This window comes from Coccinella septempunctata, chromosome 3 (assembly GCF_907165205.1).
Source record: "Coccinella septempunctata chromosome 3, icCocSept1.1, whole genome shotgun sequence".
Taxonomy (NCBI): domain Eukaryota; kingdom Metazoa; phylum Arthropoda; class Insecta; order Coleoptera; family Coccinellidae; genus Coccinella; species Coccinella septempunctata.
The window spans coordinates 26,782,592-26,805,274 of record NC_058191.1 but is presented as its reverse complement, the minus strand read 5'-3'; the positions used below and the strand labels follow the sequence as shown (position 1 = coordinate 26,805,274).

The following is a 22,683-nucleotide window of genomic DNA, read 5'->3' as shown; positions in this document are numbered from 1 at the left end:
CGTAAACTGGCCATTTCTTATCTAAACAATGACATTCCATCTAAAGACAGCACTAAATTTCTTGGCATTCACCCGGACAATGAATATGAAGTGGTCTACTCATATTGTTGCATTATGTCGCAAACTGGTGAAACTCTTCGGATGGTAGGGCTTTTATATTGCAGAAGCGCATTCTCCGTATGATATTCAAAATACCATCTCGTTGGTCATGAAGACCTTTGTTTGTAGAAAACATTGTCTTCCATTTCCATTTTGAAATGTGTTACGTACGTGGAAGAGAATGCAAAAAATATAATTAAATTATCCACCTCTCATGCTTATGACACCAGAAGTGTAGGAAAACCAAACGTAAGACTGTAAGTTTGAAATGTTCCCTTTCTACCAGTTCATCAAAATCATAGATATAGAGACATGGACTGAGCAATGCCAGCACAAAATTGGGTATTTTATAGAAAGAGAGAAATGATCGTCTCTTTGTGTTCACATAGAGGTGAGTGCGGACCAATCTCTTCTAGAAAAAGACAGCTGCATGCCCGATGTTCAGTTTCTCTCTGTCACTTTTTTGACCGTATTTCATGCATAGATAGAAAGAGGAGGCACAGTCCATGTATCTATGTCTATGATCAAAATTTATAATCATCTGCCAAATAGTATAAGGTCTCTTAATTGCAACAAATTTAGGAAAAAACTGAAAAAATTATTACAGAGCAGATGTTATTATAATGTGAATGATTATTTGAATGATTGGCTTCTATTTATTGAACAACATGAAGTCAGGACCATTGGGTGTTGACTGCGTGCGCAATTGCACTTTAAAGTGGGTTACCTATGGGAAAATGAAAATAGGAATTTCATTTTTTCAATGCTTTATTAAATATGTAATCACAAAGGATGACGAATTTTGGTATTGGATATAAGGCCACAGGTCATGCTTCTACCATGATTTTATTCCAGAATTCTTCTATCAATGCCCAACTGAAAATGAAACACCATATCATTATTTGGTTCTCACAGCTTATCATATAAATTTTATTTCTACAACTGAAGAAGCCTATGTATCCTCAGAACTTTGACAGAACAATGATTTCAGTGGTTGTCCTAATGCTCATAACGCATGATTTGTGTCAATTTCATTTCTTTGAAATTTGAATTTTTTGTATCTCACATATTTCGAAATATGAAGGTACAAGAGAATTATCGAATTCAATTTCTAACTGATGAACAGTGATATCGAGAGTCTAAAAACTCACCTTCTCTGCTTCATGTACTCCACATACTGAAAGTTCCACGGCATATTCGCATGGGTCACTTATGACAGGAACTGAAAGCAGTTTCAAAAAATCAGAAGTTTTACAATGCATTTTTCTATCAGAATTATTTTGATAGTTGCAAAAAGCATGGTACCTACCTATTTATTTATTGAAAGTGAAAAATAATAATGACCGCTTAATTTTGACGTCTGCTGAAATCAGAGATAAATGATCAAGGAATTCATAGTGGCTATTTGTGTATTTGGTTGGATCTTGTATTATAATGAATAGTTTGCTTATTTATCTCTGGTCTCAGCAGAATCAACATTTCCAGGATATCATTATAGAGTTATCATTGACCGAAATTACTCTGAAGATGTTTATTGTCGGGCGAAACGTCAGGTGAAATGAGGCCTGAAAGGCAACAGCCAACAGCTAAAAACCCGAAAATCTCTTCAATATTTATTCATTCAACACATCTTTTTAATTTTTCATGTAACTTTATCCTTTTGAATTGAAAAAATAATTTCTTGGAAATATAGACTTTGTTTATCTCAAGTCTATCACCACACATTGAATTTTGTTTTCAAGTCACACAACTGAAGAAGAAATTCATGGAAAATAATAATTACAATGGGAAGAATAACTTTCTTTTTCAATTGTGGTGATATGTGACTGTACAGCAATTTTATAGTTTATATTTTAATTCATTTTCATTTTCATATTCTAGATTTCAGCCTTACAAATGAAATTTAAAAATAATTGCACAATTCAGATAAGCGTTAGAGGAAGTTTAAATATTTCTTAAGATGATCATTCGTTCTTAATATGGAAGCGTTGATATTTCGACTATTTTCATCAAATAGAATCTACCAATGACATTCAGACAATTTGGAATCCATTGAAGGATAACGCAACGCCCATTCAATAACTTCCATGTGGTATTATGTTGTTGATGTGATAGTACTTACTTTGAGAACATACTTTATAAACTTGTACCAACTTGTTATAGATATCTTCATCTTCTGCTTTAATAAAATCGAGTGAAGCAATTGCTGATTCTATGTCAACAGATCCATCAGGTTTTTGCTGAAAAAATAAAAATTCTGTAGATGTTTGTTTTCATTTGTCTCTTTTTATGGGAATGCTAAAAATATGCTCAAAATATTGTAGATTAACGATTGTATCAAATTATTGTCAACAATAATGAAAAATCCCATAACTAGGTAAAATATAAGAATTGAAATAATTTGAAAACTATTTGCTTCTTGCAAGAACTTTTCAAAACGTAAGTATTCCATTATCAGGTGTTTGAGTTTTTGATATTAGAGTCCCAGATACTTCATAGACAAAACAAATTCAAATATTTGTGGTAGGTATGCCTTAAATTTTAATATTATTTTATTCAAAAGTAAAGTAGTAATTTGTCAAACATGATTCGGTTTTTTATCAAAGCAAGATCGATTAAGAAATCATATTTTTTTCAAGTATCGCGATATTACACAGATATGGAGAGATATCTGCGATGTAGATAAAAAAGGCACACAAAACATTTCAATGTGTTCAAATAAACACTGAAAGAGATTAATTTTTGGATCTTATATTTTTCCGCATAGGAAAAAATTGAATGAAATATTTTGGAGGGAGAATTGAAGAAAAAAATTATTTTGAAGCATAAAATCCCAAAGAGGAATTGAATTTAGAAATGTTTCATTTGTACTTACAATGTGGAATTCCCGGTGGCCACAGAACAGCATACATTTTCCTTCATGGGTTGTTGGAATTTCTTTTGTTATGATTTTGGCAATATCCTCTAGAAAACATATCGCATCACTAGGTAGGTATTATAGAAATAAATATTATATAGGTTACATGATCCACTTTTTGCCTACATAAGTAATTTTTTACATCAGTATTGATTCATCTTGAAAAGTCATGAATTTTTCCTTACACTATTCAGAATTATCGCAAAAGAATTCCTTTATTTTACAAAATACATATATGTACCCTGTAAATGAGGTCATCAAAATTTTTAAAGCCTATAGCATTCTGGAATGGAAAACAAACTCATTGGATTTAATCACGTTTTACTGAGCTTCTGAATAATGTACTCCATAGATAAAATACCCGAATAATAAAGGTGCTATAGGAATAACCAGGTATTCCAATTAATATACAATCAAGGCTTCAACTTACCCTGTGGAGCTCCTGTTTCTGCAGCACACTTTTCCCCTATACTTTCCATTTTGGCCATGAACTTTTCTTTAAATTCGGCACTGAGCTGTAATGAATTGAATTATTTCAAACCTGATTCGAATGATTTGGATTGAAGAAGGGTTTGAAGAAAATTAATTAAAATCATGCATTCAAACATACATTCACATATTTTTCATATGAAAACTAGAAATCAAAAGGTTTTGAAAATAAGGAAGATAACATTAAAATGTAAAGGTAATAATGCAAGCGTAAAATAGTCTCCTTTTTTTGTTTAATTACATCATAAAACTCGCTGTTTTCAAGAATTCGAAGGATGTTAGAAAATGAAACATTTCTAGAATTCCTACATGAAACTTTTCTTTCTAGGAGTGAATATTCTATGGAAATGGAATATTAATTTCAGATATTTTCACGTGATAATTCTTCCTACCTATTCGTTACTTTTGGGATCTTCAAAATAAAATTTTACTCATACTAATATATATATATAAAACCTAGCGAAAAATTTCTTCTATTATTTCCTCTGTGTGTATGTTATTTGGACGTAAACTTACCTCTGCCTTGGCCATTGATAAAACAGCACAGATCAGAGCTAAAAACCCAAAACTTTGCATGTTCACGTTGTTAGTAGAAAAATGAATCACTGAAGGAAGAATTGTTGAATGAAGTTATGTTTGAGAAGAAGGATATTTATATTGTTTATTTTTCATCAAATTGGTAGTTTAATTGTAGGTGTATTCATTGAACAACATAAATAATGACACATATTTCCTCAATTATCGCAGAAATTCTATCCTAGCGTATTATGAAGGGTTCCATTAAATCAATTAGAAACTCTCCTTTTTTCTAATTGGTGGTTGGCTGTTCCCAATTTGACAAAGCTCTGTGATTGAAATCGCCACACAAATTCCTGAAAATATGTAACGGTGCGGAAGAACGATTTGTAAGTACCTATACATGTCTTCTATCGAATATATTTTTGTGGTTGATGAATCAATTATTCATCATATTGATTATTCGTGTCAGGAACATGATGCCAAATATCAAGTTTTGTTTCGACTTAATTTCTCATATTCCGAGATTTTTTACCTGAAGCCTTATTGTACAATATCTTCAAGATCCTGAATTGAGGAATTGAACAATTCCGAGCATATACAGAGTGAGTCTTTTACTCGTACAAATATTTTAACAGTAGATTCTTGAGGTCAAGAGAAACTATTTTTTCCATATCATTTTTTCCGATTCAGCCCTGATAAAAAGATATAGTTATTTTAAGTTTTCATAATCAGCTCTGCAACCTTTGGAAATACAAAATTGCCTTCATAATAACCAGCTAAATCTGAAGCACTACAAATCTGTGGATTTTTTTTATATTTCACAGATAGTTTTTAATTTTTGGAACTCGAAAACGCCGCATTATACCAGAAAATGTGAGGAACACTTTCATTTTACAAACAGTTCAAATATTCATTAGATAGCGTCCAAATTTGTTTCAAGAGTTGAATTCTTTGAATTTTTGTTATTTTTGTGTTACGTAATGGTCATGATGAGAAAACTGGAAGATGTGGGTGATATCTTGCGTTCGAAAAAGATTGATCAAATGAATGAAAAACTATATTTCGAGATTCATTTCATTTTCCATGAAACCATTTGTGAGATAGAACTATATATAAATAAATTTTTTTTTAATGGTTTTTCAACATCTAATGAGGTTTCATTCGACAAAACAGAGAAATTTTTTGTACGAGTGAATGAAATAAATATTTCCACATAAGTCGCTCATTTTCAACTTTAGGAAGAAAGGTGATATAAGCTTTGTTGTTGAGAATGTTATTACGAAAATGCATGATAAAATATATGTGTTCCATTTGGAAAAATATCATTTTATGAAATATTCAGTAAGCGCGACTGTCAATTTTTTTTTGGCATCGAGAAGACCATTAAAAATGCTATTAGTTTGCCCATTCAACCGAATTCGTAGAATCAATAACAACGGAGTAGGCAATAGTGCCGATTTAATTTGGAACACTTTGTATATTGTTATTTCATTTTTATTCTTTCCTTTTCATTCTGCATCGCCCCTCCCAGAAATGTATTTCTGATATAAAAGAACTTTTATTTATGATTCGTAAAATGTTCTAGGCTAGAAATCCTGCCAAAAAATTCCACACATTCCAAATTAGAAAGATTTTTGTGATACAGCAAATCAAACGGAATTTTTTTTTCATACCTTCATCTATTGGTAACTCATCATTGTATTGTACGGAATAATGATGAGGAAATTTTGCAGATATTATAATCATTTTCTTTTCTCACCAGCTCGTTATCATTCGAAGTAAGGAGGCTAAAATTTCGATGAGCAATGGATTCAAGTTAGCAGTCAATCGACTATCGACTAATTGACTCCAATATAATAAAAAATAATATTTTTTCTGAAATTGATTTTCTTCGAAAATGAAAATTATGAAATTATTCATCAGAATCCAATGTACAATAGTTTAGCAATGTTTAATTTCCTCTATCCATTATATTTTCGATCCAGTATTAATCCCTGACAAAAAAATCATCACAAGAAATTACAAAGATTCCAAAATTCGAGTTTACCGCGAAGCTGTTGAAGTGTAATGAAAGCGGAAATGGCCAACGGAACTAAGCCTTCCTTGCCTTGTTGAAAGCTAGGATATTCATTGAGTCAGTTGGCTAGCTTTGATATGCAACACACATTTCAATATAAGAAATATATATGAGTGTATGCTACATTTTCACGAACTCGTATTGGTTTATTTTCATCTGAATATCTCGCCCAGGTGTTCTAAAATATTGTGTTGGAATTTGTTTATGAAAATTCTGACAAGTTAGAAATGTATGTATATTATGAATTTTGCTTTCTTGGCTTTTTTGACGAGCCGCCCTTGCTCTTCATTTCGGTATTTTCTATATATAATATAAGTTATGTTTGTTACTAGGTTTGCTGGAACAATTTCTTGGAAAATTCCTTAGTTTAAAAAGTTTTGAATACCTACGAGCATTCTGCTACCAACTGATCGATAGTCAGTCAAGTAAGCATTAAAGCACTTAGAAAACTTTGAGTATAGGTATTTTCCAGAGGTTCGGGATCACTTCCAAGATTGGAATTATTTTTCGAAGGAAAAATATAAGCCCAGAGAAAATTTTCTTGATCAAAATAAAAAAAAAACTTATATAATTTCTTTACTTTACAGTATGCGGACTATAATCTAGATGTTTTGGCTCACTTATGTATTTGTATGTTTATGTATTTTTTGTTGAATAGAGTTCTGATTTTTTAATGTTGTCGTTTCGAACATCTGAAATTGTTGTATTTAGTTCATGTTGTTTCATTTCAGAGCCCTCATGAAGACTTTGAAATAAAGTTGAAACTAGTTGGCTTTTTTTCCAAACAATGGTTTTGTGAATAAATCGTGGACCTAGAAACCTGTGAAAAATCATCTTAAAATATTATTGTTAGGCATTCTAAAAATAATCTACTGAATAATATGCATCCTTGATAGTAAAACCATTATTAATTGACAACTAGTCATAATATACATAGATAAAACTAAGAAATCTGTAATATAAAACTTCCATCCAATAAAATAATATAGTCCTTAACCATTAGCAAATCTGTTTCAGGTTCTTTGCCTCATCTTGAACTAAAGCGTAGAATTTCTTATAAGATACGTTAGTTATTTCATTCTGACTGCAAGCAATTCCAAGGATGTTTGGTACGTCGTAGCTGCCACTATCACTCACTATTTCGATGTTTCCTCTTCTCAGGTACTTCACAAGGTTTTTCAGGGACGAGCAAGAGATAATATTGTGGTCCATTTTCATTTGCCTCAAAGAAGGGGCATTCTCGACAATCTCATATCCGTCGAAATAAAAAATACCATTGTCACTCACATCTAGCCAGTGTATATTTGGTAACGTCAGTAAAAATTCTCCATCGAAGTACTGAAGGCTATTGTTTGCTATATTCAGTTCATTGAGAGATCTCAGTCCTGTGAAATTTTGAATGTGATTAGAACATAGAAGAAAGTTTTGTTTTTCTTGTTAGAGTTAGGAAAAAATAGTGCAAAGATTTACGCAGGAAAAATCGATTATTTCAATTTTTTAATTGCTTTTGTTTCAGAGACTAAAGGTGAAAACCCTAAAAAAGATGCATTTTTTTTTTTTTTTTTAATTTCAATCAATATCTGAATATTTTTTCTACAAGTTCTTGAAATATATTATACAGGGTGTATTTGAAGGTGAGGCTCTTTTCAACAGAAGGTAGAACTGGTCAAAATGAAGCGTTTCACCAATAATCACCTATACAAAACTTTCAAAATGACAATGTAGAAAAAAAATTCAAAATGATTACTGAAATATGTAGCTCCTCATAGGACCCTAGATTGTTTCCTAGCTGAATTATCGCAAAGCAGTGGAAAAAAGCTTATGTCCTGATTCGACCATGTGGTTTCGTTTAGGATATTGGCTTGTTCGATATTTACGTGGTAATGAAAATGGAAACTTAGGATTGCCGAATTGTTCTCATTATTTTTAAGTAACTTACACGACTTTATGAAATGGCTCATTTCACAATGAAAGAAGAGACTAAGGACACAAGTGTAAAAAATAGAATAATACTTAAAAATCTCACCAATAAAATTCGTTTAAATTATTTCACTAATTTTTTCGCAATGGGCATCACAATCTTCTTGTTCGAACATTCCAGCAATCATCGTAAAAATGGGATGAAATGGAAAAACATCATAGCACTTTTTTAACATAATTAACATTAGCACTTTCAAGAAACTGCCTCGATTTTCTACATTTTTTTCATCCTAAATTGCACGATACTCTAATTATGATTCTCTCAAAAGTGACCTGATGCTTCTTATCCGATGAACTTGGTACTGAACCATTCATTGTCCACTTATATGTTTATGTTTTGTTTCGTTTTTGCGATGCCGGAGTCACCTTCCACAGTCCCGTACTTGAAATTCAATTCAAATATCTGCGAACTTCTAGGTGTTGTCTCCTAGCCATCTTGAATATTTTATATATTATATAGCTAGACAATTTTTGGTTAAACGACTTATTTTGATGAGTTCTACCTTCTGTCAAAAAAAGTCACCTTTTAAAAAACACTATATATATATAATTCTTTTGCCAAACAAATCAAATTTGATTTGATTAATCTATATATACAGGGTGTCTCAAGTTTGAGTGCCTATTAGACGTTTCTGGAGAACTAGACTTATTTGAAATCTGAAAATTGGGATTATGATATTGTTCGAAGTTCTCTTCAGAGGTAAAATATTTTCGAAGCCCAAAAACTTCCGGTTATACAGGGAGTGAAAATAAATTCGACGAAAAATTTTTTTTCAAGTTTTCCATTCCTGGTATGATCGAGTATTCAATAGTGAATACATTTCTGTTAAAACCATTGTATTAAATCGAATTATTTTCAAAATATCCTAAAAAAACTGGAAAAAAAGTCAAATATGTTCAGTCAGTAATATGTTCATTATTCTTATTTTAAATATCCTGAGCGTAAACCGTTTTTACAACATCGAAGAGGAAGGATGTGAAAAGGTCATGCATCTTTTGGATTTCAAAAATATCATCACAGGGTGTTTCGAATTTTGTGTTGGAAATTGTGATCTTAAATTGGCCATAACTTCTGTTTTTCGAATTAGAACCCTATTTTTTTATGATTGTGTTGAATTCTGCGGTCAAAAATAATGATAGTTTCCTCACATGATTATGCTCCTAAATTCAATAATTTCTGAGTTATTTGAGATTTTCTGGATTTATGTAGTACGTAGAGTCAAATTCTTCGAATCTGATTCATAAGGATATTCTGTGAGCATAGAAGATAAATCATTCCATTTATAACTCACAAGTGTCAGACAGGTCTTATTGTTAGTCGTTATGAAATTTTTTGATTTCACAAAATGAATCGTTGCTATTCTAATAATGAGATTTTGGATCTATTTCTTATATTTTATTTTTTCAATTGTATACGCAATACACATTCAAATGCACTTAATGATATTGTTTATTTCAAATCCATGTTGGATGACACAAAATGTTGAGTATCCAATGAGAAGTATCCCCATTTTTTTTACAATTTCTGAAAAGATGTTTCAAACTTTCCAAATTTTGGAATGTAAGAGCCCCTACAGAATACAAAAAAGGGCAGTTGATGAAATTAGTATTTCGACTTATTTCGAAGCGAATGAGAATTCATCTCTTCAATAGGAAACACATTAAATAGATTCGCTACTTCAGTACACCGAATTATGATTATAAATAAATTATAATAATAAAAATAAAAATACGTTTCAAAAGTCAAATTAACAAAATAAATGATCAGGTAAGAGTTTCAATATGGTAACCATTTTGTTCCACACACTTTCGAATACGTCTTGAAACACCTCGGTTAGTCGCTCGCTCAATTTCCTCCCCCTTTAGCGAGTGGAAAGCATCCTCCACACGCCGTTTCAAATCTTCTTTGCTTTCAATAGGAGACTCATAGACTATGTTTTTTATTCTACCCCATAAATAAAAATCTAAGGGAGTAAGATCTGGAGTTCGTGGGGGCCAAAACAGTGAAGAACGGCGTCCGATCCACGGATTACCAAACATTGCATTCAGTTCTTCAGACACCTCGTGCGAACTATGTGCCGGAGCCCCATCCAATTGATAATATGCGGTAGTCGACATACTCAACGGCAGTTCATCCAAAAACTCAGAAACAAAATTTCTCAGGATTTCCAAATATTTTTCTGTATTTAAATTTTCTTCATAAATGTAGTACCGCACTTTATTTTTCATCAAAAGAGCAAACACATTAAAACTAAATTTGTTCTGGGGGTTTCTTTGTCTTTTTCTATGAGGATTTTCACTTCGCCAAATGTGGCAATTCTTTCTATTAAATAGTCCTTCATTATTGAATTTTGCTTCGTCTGTCCAAATGAACTTTTTCGAAAAATTTTCATCATTTTCAAGTTTTTCTAATATTCCTCTACAAAAATTTAACCTTTTTATGTAGTCACCTGGTTCTAATGCATGAACTTTCTCATATTTGTAGTCATGCATGTTGTGTTTTTTCAAAATTCGGTGCACTGAATTTCTGTCTAAATCGATTTCATGAGCTGCACTTCGAATAGATGCATTTTCATTCGCTTCGAAATAAGTCAAAACACTAATTTCATTTTCCTCATCATCAACTACCCTTCTTTTGTATTCTTTAGGTGCTCTTACACATCCAAAACTTTGAAAGTTTGAAACATATTTTCTAAAGATCTTCTCCGTCATGGAAGGTAAATGGGGATACTTCTCGTTGAAGGCCCGGCAGGTTCTACTAATAATTCTGTCACATTCACCATGTATATAAAATAGATCCAGAATTTCGTAATTAGAATAACGGTTCATTTTGTTAAATCGAGAAATGAAGATAACGAATAACAATAACACCTGACACTTGTGAATTATTAACAGATAATTTATCTTCTATGGGTATAGAGCGTTCCCATGGTTTCAAAAGAATATTCATTGAATTTTTTTAGATGCAATCAATTTGACTCTACGTACACCATAAATCCAGAAAATCTCAAATAACTCAGAAATTATTGAATTTAGGAGCATATTCATGTGAGAAAACTATCATTATTTTTGACCGCAGAATTCAACACAAAATTTGAAACACCCTGTGATGATATTTTTGAAATCCAAAAGATGCATGACCTTTTCACATCCTTCCTCTTCGATGTTGTAAAAACGGTTTACGCTCAGGATATTTAAAATAAGAATAATGAACATATTACTGACTGAACATATTTGACTTTTTTTCCAGTTTTTTTAGGATATTTTGAAAACTATTCGATTGAATACAATGGTTTTAACAGGAATGTATTCACTATTGAATACTCGATCATACCAGGAATGGAAAACTTGAAAAAAAAATTTTTCGTCGAATTTATTTTCACTCGCTGTATAACCGGAAGTTTTTGGGCTTCGAAAATATTTTAGCTCTGTAGAGAACTTCGAACAATATCATAATCCCAATTTTCAGATTTCAAATATGTCTAGTTCTCCAGAAACGTCTAATAGGCACTCGAACTTGAGACACCCTGTATAATGACAGACGTAATTCTGCAAGTCGTTATTAAGATGTCTAAATCATGGTGTATGCACTGAATAAATTTTTTTTTCCAATTTGGAAAATCAGCGATAAGTTTTTCCCACTATAGGTAGCACTTCTTAGAAATTGACAACTTGAATATTACGTATGACGTCAATGTGATTTTGCCTTTTTGTGTAAGTACAAACATTATTGTCTTACCTGAAAAAGTACCGATAGAAAACTCCACCAGCTTATTATGCGATAGATTCAGGGTTTTCAAGGCAGGAAGCCTCCCCAAGACTCCCAGTGGTATATGGCAAATTTTGTTATCCTTCAAGCTCAATATTTCTAGGGATTCCAAGCCTACAAATGCATTCTCAGTAAGTTCTGAGATTTTATTGGAGGATAAATCTATATGCAATACTCCGATCACTCCCTCAAAAACTCCACTTCCAATCTCTACCAGTTGATTGTGACTGAGATCTATTGAATTCGATCCTAACTCGTTGAGAAATCTTGGTTTCAATCTTTTCAAATGGTTGTGCTCCAAGTGGAGCTCATAGAGTTGCTTCGCACCTGCGAAAGCATTTTCGCTTATGTCTCTGATATCATTATGGTCCAGATAAATGAACTGAGTTGAGGTGAACTTCGAGAATGCCCTTCTTTGAATTCCCCGGATGCCGCTGTAGCTAACATTGAAGGACTCCAAGCTGTTCGTGTAAGGAAACGTATTTTCTGTGAATTTCGAGATGTTACATCCAACACATCTCAAGTGATAGTCTCCGTAAAACTGGTTTGGAAATGTGTGAGTTATTTCATTACAATAATACATCCTTTGGATATTATCGTAATCGCATCCCTCCATTATGTCATCTGTTATTATCATTTGGACACATAATAGCACTATGAGCAGGATTGATAGATTATGATGCATTTTGTCCTAGAATGGAAAAAAGTTATGCAAAATGGCGAAACTATCATCAAAAGAAGTCGAATGCGACTGAAATTGTGAGTACGGATCTGGTTCTTCTCACCCTTTTAGACAACGTCTATAATAATAAAGATATACATATTTCATTTTAAATCATTTTCTACAGTGTTAACAACAAAGAGTTATATAGAATGAAACCATGAGTGAGATCACAGTAATATTCAGAATATGTTCGGTTCTCTGTAATACAGAAATGTTGAACTGAATTGCTGGAAAGGTCCACTTCTCAAATTGAAATTAGCCAAACAGCTTCTGACGGATTCGAATACATTAACAAATACCATTATAATTGAGCTATACTTAGAATACTTAGAATTCTTCTATCTTATAAAATAAAATTACTCACATGCTAGTTAATGGATCATTGAGAAGCACTTTGTATAAATTGAGTGGTGGAATAAATGTCTCCTGCCCGGAGGTGTACTTTTTCAGAATTCAATAATTGTATGCATGCTGTTAACTTATTTATTGATACTTTGTATAAAGCTGTTCGATAAAAGTGATATGAAAGTAAACGTTCTTCGTTTGATTATTTTAGCTGCGCTCATAGGTATTCCCATTGACAATACTCACAAATATGAATTCGAAGGAAACATTCCATCAATTTCACAACGTTTCTATACAATCAAAATAGGGAAGACAAAAATTAACTATATATTATATGAGAACGATGATTACTGAGAGAATTTGAAGAAGCTATAATAGTAGTTATTTTCACATACTCACTTCTTTATGTGGAAACGTTTATCAGAACAAGTAAACTACATCACGCAGTTAATTGAAATAATTCACGAAGTGGGTGTGAGATGGAAGCGCCAAACTAGGTCGAAATTTGAATGGAAACACGCAAAGTTAGCAATTTTTTTTTCTGTCTGAATCTCGAATTACAGATGCCACCTAGAAGTCCTAAGACGAAGTGATGTTTTAATTGAAGGTTTCCGATGTGATGACAGAATCAATTACGCTAATTTCAATTAGCGTTTATCCTTATAGACACACAGAGGCGTAATTCAGGTTTGAACTCCACATATTCAGAAGAAAAATAACCTAGGTCAATTTCGATCATTCGATAAATAGAGTGTAATTTCTTGACATTTATGGAATGTGAAAGTGAAATTCTTAATCATGAAGATTCAGTACTTGTTGGATAATTATGTTGGCTGTTTCAAGAAGACAACATGCGAAGACAGGTATATACTCCGCATGAACATCATCATCAATCTGTATAGATTTAAGGTTAGATCTTCGGAATGGCAGCATACTTAGGTATATGTACCTCCGAAACATTCTGTGTTCGCTCATTGACTATCCCTATTTGCTTGAATAGATTATGAATGTCCCCAGACTTCCAGCCAGAAACTTTACTACGTTTTACTTTTTTTCCCCATTATCTAAAGTTCTCCCTTTTTCTTTTTTTTATTGTAAAGAATATGTTGAATCAGAGTTCAATTAATATTTTTCATTGTTCGCTCTCCGATATATAAGGAGAGTTGTTTTTCATTAGCTGTTGACGCTGGATAGGAGTTTTTCTCACGGACCTTATTAATTCTTTCTTTTCTTCTTGCTGCTGCAGTTCAGCTTCAATAATTTTTTTTTCCTAATTTTAGTCCTTTACACATCTATTTTATTTTGGTACAAGTTACTTGTTAATGAACAAGACTCAAATGAACTACGTGCCGACCAAAGATCATAGAGTTAATTTCTAACCTAACCTAAACTAACTCTATAATCTTTGGTGCCGACGTTTCGTCCGTATAATTTTCAGGGCATCAAACAATGTATATGGATCAATGACGCTAGATATCGGGTGTATAAAAACAAATATGACAAAGAAAAGCAAAGATAAATTTATGAAAAAGGTAAGAGGCATGGACTTAAAAAAAATGAGCATGTCTCGCATATGCTAAGGGCGCTGTACTGGTTGCCAATGAAAAAATGTTTTTGAGTTTTATGCCCTGTGTACTTATCATAAAATTATAATTGGGAAATACCCGCCATATATTTACAACAAACTGAGGTATAGAACGGATATCCTAATTTGAATGTAAGGCATAGGAATCTGCTCTCTTGTGTAAGTGTACGTTAATGGAAACTAGGAAGGTGAAAAAAATCAGCAAATCTTAGCTAATGCCAACGTTTCGCAACATATATTGTCGCTTCTTCAGGGCTAAAAAAACAGATAATCGTGAATAAAAAACGAAAACCGACAACACACACAGAAGAAAACAAATCAACATGAATACAATAAAATAGACAATTGCAGAGTCACGATCCGCACTGAGACACACTTACCAAAGCCATATTATGCTTTCAAAAAATAGATGGTACAAGGATAGACAGCAAACAGGTATATATTGAAAAACGTAGTGTCTTTTGTAGCGCGTTCGACATCACTTCAACCGTCGAATGAAATTTACCAAAGTCAAATTATACTTTCCAAAAATAGATGGTACAAGAAGAGACAGCAAACAGTGATACATTGAAAAACTTATTCTCTTGTAGCGCGTTCGATATCACTTCAATCGTCGAATGAAATTTGTCAACTGAAAGAGGCAGAATTAAAATGAACATACACAGTGCCACCCACATATGTCCCACTATCAGATAACTGACCGAACCCCTTATCGTTTTCTGGTTTTGAAAATTTCCAAAACGTTCTCATATATGGAACTCAAATTCTGAGTGTCCACTCTATTATTAACTGTCTCGTACAGCCTTATAAATATCTCTTCGCTAATATTGCGCTTCAACCAGTTGTTCCTTCGAGAGATACCTACCCATTCACAACCACTGCATCATATGCATGTCATCTTCGGGTTGATGTTTTTGAAATCTACAACTGATTTCTTTAGCCAAAGAAGATAATCAACATTAACTCTCCTCAAGCTACTACTGCATATTGTGTGTCAATAATTCAATTTTCTTCAATACCAAAAATACATATATTTAAAATCTGATCTCTTGTATTTTCCATGCAAATAACTAGATTTGGTATATCTTCATTCAGTTTGTATAAACGTCAATTATGTTCGTCACATATTTTCGACTTTTCCGCAGTGATTCGACATAGTGATGATGAAATACGTAATTACTGAGTCTTTTACGTAGAACGGATAACATAGCCCCACATTTTCGTAGTATACAGAGTGGAATGTGTCAAATTTCCATGGCCAACCGAGTGATAAAATAAAAGTGAATAGAGTATAGATGCAGTCTCAACGAACCAAAGATTTGTCTGCCTCCGGACAGTCGCAGAGAATATATTCTTCATGGTTTCGTCCTCTACTAGGCTTTGAGCTTTGAGTCTGCAATTTGCCTTGAAGACCTCAACTAAAATTCTCGGATTGGTAACTGAACGTTACAAATCTCACTTTCCCATTTAATTTATTTGAATGTGAAACTAGAAAATTCAATTTATCAGTCAAGGAAATACGTTTATCAAAACACTATTATAATATTATATGATGATTTCATATGCGATTTATTTTAAAAACAATGCATATAATATTTTCAGTCAAGCAATATGATGAGATTCGATGCAAATCAGTTCATGGTTATCAGATCACATTATTCATTATTATTAAATTTTTTAATATACAGTAAATATTAAACAATAGATATATGGAATTGACCGTATCCAATATCGAATAAATTTTTTTTTAGATCAGCACAACTTTGATTTGTACCTACATTTTCTGAAGAGAATTAGAACTAGTAGTACTTCCTAAATGAACCCTTACAACATATTGGAGTTTTCTTCAAATTGACTTTTTTACAAACAATGTTCCACTGCTCTATATGATATTTAAAAATTGGCATTAGGAACTGATTCATAAATATAATCAGACATTCAGACAAAAATATTGAGAGAGACGAGCAAATAGTATTTTCAACAAACAGTTTCGAAAAGACAATTGAATGGATCGCTGAATATTCTTTCTTTTCATTCTATGAATCAGATGTGATATCTGTGAGTTGAGGGAAAATTTTATTCTCGTAAACATCAAACCTTCACCATTTTATAGTTCTTGATTGACTAATTGCGAATTTGGGATAGACATAAATAAATAACATCAAAATAAAATTTTCAACTACACACATACACCATACATGTCTACAAGCAAATATTTGATAAGTATACATTCTGTTTTAACTGGTATTATTGTAGAGATTGTCGGCCTGTTGACTGTCATCAAGTGAATGATCACTTATTCATGTTTCCATTCTTTCTTCGAATTGTAATTTGTTGATTCAATTTTTGCTACACTGACATCAGTGAAGTTCCAATTTTGGAGAGTATAATTATATTCTTTTGAAAGTAGGTATATCATCTCTTCAGTTCCAATTCGAGACAACTGTTCGGCAAAGACCAGCTATATAAACTGAACCTTTCGGGCAGGAATGTTTCCGTACGAAATCATTCACTATAGGACCCCCAGGAACTCCCCATGATAAATTTTTCCTGACAACAAAATAATTCCTTATTCTAGGTCGTCGCATGATAGTTTTTCTGCCAGCGGATATCAAAGATACAAACATTATCACATAAAGCACGACCAGCCAGGTATGAAGTTTCATGGTGGGACTCTGAAAATATAAAAAATATTATATCAATAAGAATTTCCGAAAATATTTTGTTGATTTTTTATAATGAATCAGGCCTTTTTCTTGGATCAGATGAATTTTTGATTTTTGTCAAAAATGTCTAGGTGAGTTTATATTCGAAATAAAATGAGGAACGTCAGTTAATTCACTATGATGAGATCAAATAGAATATTGTGGAAAGAATTTGCTAAGATGTAAACACTGAAATTGTTGATTAGCCATTTGAACTCATACAACTAAAGGCATATCATATGGGATGCGGATTATATACAGAGTGTGGATGAATAATTTCGAAAAAATTGAAGGTGTGATTACTGTAATTCCTTGTCAAAAAATAGTGTGGGTTTTTCATATAATTTTTTTCAGCCGGCCCTGCTCAGATACAGCCCCCTAAAGATGCCACCGAAAAATCAATTTTCTTATTTTTTTTTGAGGCAGAAAAAGAATTGAGCGGTTTTTTTTTATGGGAGCGAGAATACAATAATAAAAAATCCTGGTGGTGTTCTCTGTAATTGCAAGAGGTAGAAAAAGCCATCGCTAAAGCTTATCCCTAAAGAAACTTTTTTTCTTATTCATAGTATAGATACTAGAGCTGCTGAAAAATGAAATATAAGAAAATCCCTATTTTTGACAAGGAATGAACCTTTAAATTTTTTCGCAACTATTCATTCACATACGGTACCGTAGATTCGGGTGACTTGGGACGATTGTTGAATTCAACTTGTCATATTTTCAAACCGGTGACCTATTTCTATCTGGAAAAGAGGTTCGAATATGCTTAATGACTCAGACTATTGATTAGGATATATCATGCTTCAGAAGTCGGATATAAATTTTGAAAAAAATTAAAATATACTTGTCCCAAGTCACCCACCGATTTGGGAGGCTTGGGACAAAAGTTAAAATCTATTGATTTCTCTCAAATGAAATAGGTGACTTGGGATGGTGTATAGTTTGGAAAAATTATAATTTGTGATTATATATGTAGGTAGTTGAAATTCGGTAGGAAATTGAATGATAAACCCCTATTACAGCGAAAGTAAATATATTGCAACTCAAATGTAAAAAAACTAAACAAAACAAGGGAACTTTGATTTCCTTCATTATTTGGTGATTTCTTTGTGGAAATAACGTAAATAATAATATCCTGCGAAAAATCGGCATATTTCCTGCTGCCAATGCGTCGCTTATATCTATTCGGCATTGTCATAAGTCACCCTATATGAAACAACAAAATACATGAATGAGATCCGTATTCCCGTTTGATTTGTAAACAACCTTGTTTCATGACATATCTAATATCCCAATGTCTTACGTATTCAGAAAAAAAAATACACACGTACAGAACACTAGAAAGTATAAGGACCATGAAAAAACGCGCTTTTACTTTCCTGAATTCGTTAATTTTTCCTGTCAATTCAAACGCCCTGGTCACAGCAAACTCAACAGAATTTAATTGTTAAACTTGCCATAATGGTGCCACTAGCATGAAATGCAGATGATATGATATCAAATTTGAAAACTGTTTAATTTTCATACGTACCTCAGCAGTAGGAGATAAAACGTCGAATAATGTTAATACTTCTTTAATATATTATTACTAACCAAAAATGATAATGATTTATTTTTACACCAGGAAAATAAATTTATCTGGGTACGATATATTTTTTTTCCGCAAAAAACGAAATACATATGTAATTTTCAGCTTTTTCATGTAGCTGTAGACTAGCAGGGATAATGTTGAACAATAAGGAAAATATGAATATTTAAATGATCAATTATTTGGTTTTGTTTTCTATCCTCCTGTTAGAAATTGCTTATTACAAAAAAGTAAAATCCATTCTGCGTTTTGTGCAAAAATCAAGGGGGGTATTTCATATAGCTTTTTGTTCCACACCCTTTTTCCTCCAAGTTACAGCCCTTCAAAATTAGGTGAAAAATTGTTTCTATTTAATATGTATATCCACTTTGGAAATATTTTGGAGGATGAAATTTGGCAGATCACTGATGCTAATGAAATTGCAGGTTTTGAGCTATTTGTTACCCTAAAATGTAATCACAAGGGGCTGAAAAAAAAAACCTATATTTTCCTATATTTGAAAAATTGATTTGAAAAGACAGACTTAATCTGCTACTTTTTTATGTCTTATGTCTTGCCAGTTTTATCATAAAAAAATAAAAGACTACTCAGACTCTTTTCGCATAAATTCAAAGAGAGGTTATCATTAATTGAAAAAAATCAAGTAAGCTGCTGTCAAATGAAGTCATATTTTATTAGCATCAGTTATCTGCCAAATTTCATTCTTCTAAATTTTTCCAATATGAATATATTAAATAAAAACAATTTTTTTTACATAAATTCAAAGAGCTGTAACTTGGAGGGAAAAGGGTATTGAACAAAAAGTTATATGAAAGACTCCCCTCAATTTTTGATAAAGAATCACTCATTGAAATCTTTCGTTTCAATTCAGAAACACTCTGTATATCAGCGATTTTACTAAGAAATGCATTTTATGTTCGCGATATGATTTCTTCAATAAGATTATATTTCGTTAAAAATGAAGCGTTAAAAAGTCCGCTTGTACTTGTTATTCATAGAAAAATTTCCCTGCTTTTTTAAATAGTTTTGGTTAATCAGTGATCTCTGATGATCTGCACTATTTGATCAAGAGGACTTCCTATAATGTGTTCAAAATAACGCAACCTCGAAGCTATAAAATGAAATAATACAAATGATGTTCATTTTGGGAATCAGTTGAAATAACAATGTTCTCGTATTGATGATAAGGAAGATTATATTTTTTCATTGAAAAGAGATTATCCATTCTTCTGAATTTATATGTATCGGATAAAAAAAGATTTCCATACCTTAACTTGTGCACTATGTTTGATAACCACTTGCAATAATTATCACTAATAATGATTGCTCGAATTAGTGTGCCTAAAGCAAATATGAGTAATGGTGTGTGATATCGTTAATCGTTTCGTAACTGAACTTAAAATTTTATCGTTCTTCGTGGAATATTTATTTATCGGTTTTCGAATTTCCCGTAAAAATCCTTCATAATCAACACTCTCCTTGTAAATATTATTGATCGTTACAATGCTCGGTGGACGGCCGTACTATTTTTCTCTTGTTCTATAGTTCTGTGTTAACAGAACTCATCAATTGAGTCATTCGATTATCAAAGTCGTGACCTCTATCAGTCGTTTTAGGTGATCATTAGATAAGAATACTGGTGAACGATTCAGTACGATACAGTGAGAAACTTTTGGCCATAAAGAAACAAATGATTAAAATCTTCAACGACAATCAGTATTATGGATATTCCGTTTCAAAATAGAAGTAGACAAAGGTGCGGTTTTGACTATTATCCATCATCTAAAAATAGACGTCGAAAAGGTGCCTTCCATTTTTCGCTAGCTCTTACGGTTACAGAGCTGGCATTAATCCCATCGAATTTTTTCCACCCTGTACATTTTCGGTCCAAACATCAAACAGTTTGGCTCAACATTAACCGTTGAGCCAAACCCATATCCTCAACCAAGGTATGGCACATTGTTGAAATTACTATCATATCAGATGGCTATCTAACGAAGTAAAGTTATTAGATCAGTAGCATTAAACTCTAAAATTCACCTATTATGAAAAAATGGCAATCAAAGAATTTATTGCTAGAATAGCTTCGGATATCCCAATATGAATATTCTAGGTTTTCCCCCTTGGAGGAGTTGTTCATTAGGAGCAAGGGGCTGAAATGTGTCGTAGTTTTTCGATAATATCTACTAGTGGAAATAAAAAAAAATGATTCTTATAAAAATTACACTGCATTAAATTTTGGGTCCAAATAGATATTTTGGACTACTCGTTTCCGTTACATAGGTCCTCAGAATTTGTGATTTTTTTTGTTTTCAGAGATCGAAAATATAACAGATAAAATAGAGCAAATTATACATTGTTAAAGTATTGTATGTACATACAAAAACTATTTTCAGAGAAAATTAATTTGAAAATGTTGGAAATTAGGTTGGTTTAGGTTAGGATAAATTCTTCTTCAATGAAATGCACTTTGCGAAACAATCTGATGATTCAACGGAGGTCGATCTATACTCTCAATGAATATCAAACCAGAACTGACTAAAACGGAGAGAAATATCTTATTCTTAAAAGATGCTTATAAACAGGTTCCAATAGCAAAGTACATAATATGATTCTCACAGTCGAAGACTGCTGGGGTATGTCATTCAACACTTTGACCGCCAGCACTAAGATTGTTGACTAGTAAACCAATCGCATTTGACATATTTATTGTTGTCGAGAATTCTGAATAAGTAAGGGATTTGGTTTTGCTTTACTCTGGTGAATTTATCTCAACAGAAAAAAAAATATCACTTATTATTGAATTGAAAAAATAAAAATATTATAAATCGATTACCTGAATACTGAATGCATTGCTCATCAAAATTGTTGTAAGAGACAAAATATGGTGTCAGTGCTAGTAACAGAGATATCGGAGATTTCTCATCAAATTACGAAATTTCAGATTGCATCTGGAAATTTTGTGCCCCAAAAATGTTTTTTCAAAGCAGAAATCCAAAGTTATTCTAATGTGGTTTGTAAAAGGTAATGATCACCCATATTTCTACTCCTCACCTCATAAAAAACGGATTGATAAAAAAATAGCGAAATGGGGAAGTGATTTTTGTATCAGAAATAATGAAAACGATAAAATCCTTGAATACTATATAATTACTGAAAACATTTTATAACATCAAAAGTCTTGAATATCTTAATTTAAATTTATCATACACTTCTGTCAATTTAAGTATTTTCATTTTCATCTATCTTCTTCCGTCGTGTCAACCAGTCATTATATATCGCTATAACCATCTTTTCGAAATAGGAAAATCATACAATATATATGGAATTTAAAACAAAAAAAGCCTAAGCACATAAGTTTTCATAGGAAGTTAAATCCCACCATACTGGATTTCACTGAAACAAAAAACTTTGCTTACAATTTTTGTTAATAACGCAATGTGGCATCATGCAACATGATCAGTGTTGCTTCAAACTCAACCCAGAAGAATGAGGTTGGTTTTTGGTTGGCTATTTGAAGCCAACATTGTTCGTAGAGGATGCAACCCTCTTACAAGTCCAGGATATACCCGACACCTTCAAAACTAATGGAAACGAGTAAGATATTGATTTCGAGGTAGATACTTCGGATTAGTCAGAATGAGAATAAAATTCCATGCTTAGATATGTATCATAGTATTATAGTATTGATAAATATGTAAATGTGTAAATGAAATTATTGTTAGTATTCAATCTGTTTTAATTTCAGCATTTTAATAAATGAAGCATCCTCCAAAGAACAAGAAAATCGTCTTTCTGAACTCTCTATCGCTCTCCTTGCTAGCATATTAAATCTAGGCAACCATGGATGTGCCCCACTTTTGACCAGGCAACCTTAAACTGTGAG

At 32.2% G+C, this 22,683-nt stretch overlaps 2 protein-coding genes and 1 long non-coding RNA gene across 5 annotated transcripts; all 3 read right to left on the bottom strand.

Moving 5' to 3' along the window:
- Window positions 1-853: 853 nt before the first annotated feature.
- On the bottom strand, window positions 854-4,375 carry LOC123309900 (general odorant-binding protein 19d-like). Of its 2 annotated transcripts, none has more exons than XM_044893198.1 (6): window positions 4,022-4,375; window positions 3,447-3,531; window positions 2,975-3,063; window positions 2,222-2,339; window positions 1,251-1,321; window positions 854-975 (listed from the first exon to the last, which is right to left on the bottom strand). In XM_044893198.1, the coding sequence occupies exons 1-6, from the start codon at window positions 4,079-4,081 to the stop codon at window positions 946-948; spliced, it is 453 nt and encodes a 150-aa protein (XP_044749133.1). In that variant the 5' UTR covers window positions 4,082-4,375; the 3' UTR covers window positions 854-945. The 2 variants fall into 2 exon arrangements, with proteins under 2 accessions (XP_044749133.1, XP_044749135.1); XM_044893200.1 differs by lacking the exon at window positions 4,022-4,375 and adding an exon at window positions 3,627-3,661.
- A 2,288-nt stretch (window positions 4,376-6,663) lies between these two features.
- Window positions 6,664-14,940, bottom strand: LOC123309327 (insulin-like growth factor-binding protein complex acid labile subunit). Of its 2 annotated transcripts, none has more exons than XM_044892380.1 (3): window positions 14,885-14,940; window positions 11,821-12,541; window positions 6,664-7,486 (listed from the first exon to the last, which is right to left on the bottom strand). In XM_044892380.1, the coding sequence occupies exons 1-3, from the start codon at window positions 14,891-14,893 to the stop codon at window positions 7,101-7,103; spliced, it is 1,116 nt and encodes a 371-aa protein (XP_044748315.1). In that variant the 5' UTR covers window positions 14,894-14,940; the 3' UTR covers window positions 6,664-7,100. The 2 variants fall into 2 exon arrangements, with proteins under 2 accessions (XP_044748315.1, XP_044748316.1); XM_044892381.1 differs by lacking the exon at window positions 14,885-14,940 and adding an exon at window positions 13,319-13,534.
- Window positions 14,941-16,702: 1,762 nt separating this feature from the next.
- LOC123309626 lies at window positions 16,703-20,371 on the bottom strand. The gene is made up of 2 exons (XR_006537277.1): window positions 20,066-20,371; window positions 16,703-17,179 (listed from the first exon to the last, which is right to left on the bottom strand). It is a non-coding gene; the product is annotated as an uncharacterized LOC123309626 (long non-coding RNA).
- Window positions 20,372-22,683: the final 2,312 nt, after the last annotated feature.

Bases quoted from the DNA above. Each gene is read 5' to 3' on its own strand.
- LOC123309327 (XM_044892380.1), bottom strand. The intron at 7,487-11,820 runs GTAAGACAATAA...AAAATTTCACAG, and splicing joins TTCTATCGGTACTTTTTCAG to GACTGAGATCTCTCAATGAA.
- LOC123309900 (XM_044893198.1), bottom strand. From the start codon at position 4,081: ATGCAAAGTTTTGGGTTTTTAGCTCTGATCTGTGCTGTTTTATCAATG. The intron at 2,340-2,974 runs GTAAGTACAAAT...TTATTTTTTCAG, and splicing joins GCCACCGGGAATTCCACATT to CAAAAACCTGATGGATCTGT. The intron at 976-1,250 runs GTGAGTTTTTAG...TTTCATTTTCAG, and splicing joins GAGTACATGAAGCAGAGAAG to TTGGGCATTGATAGAAGAAT.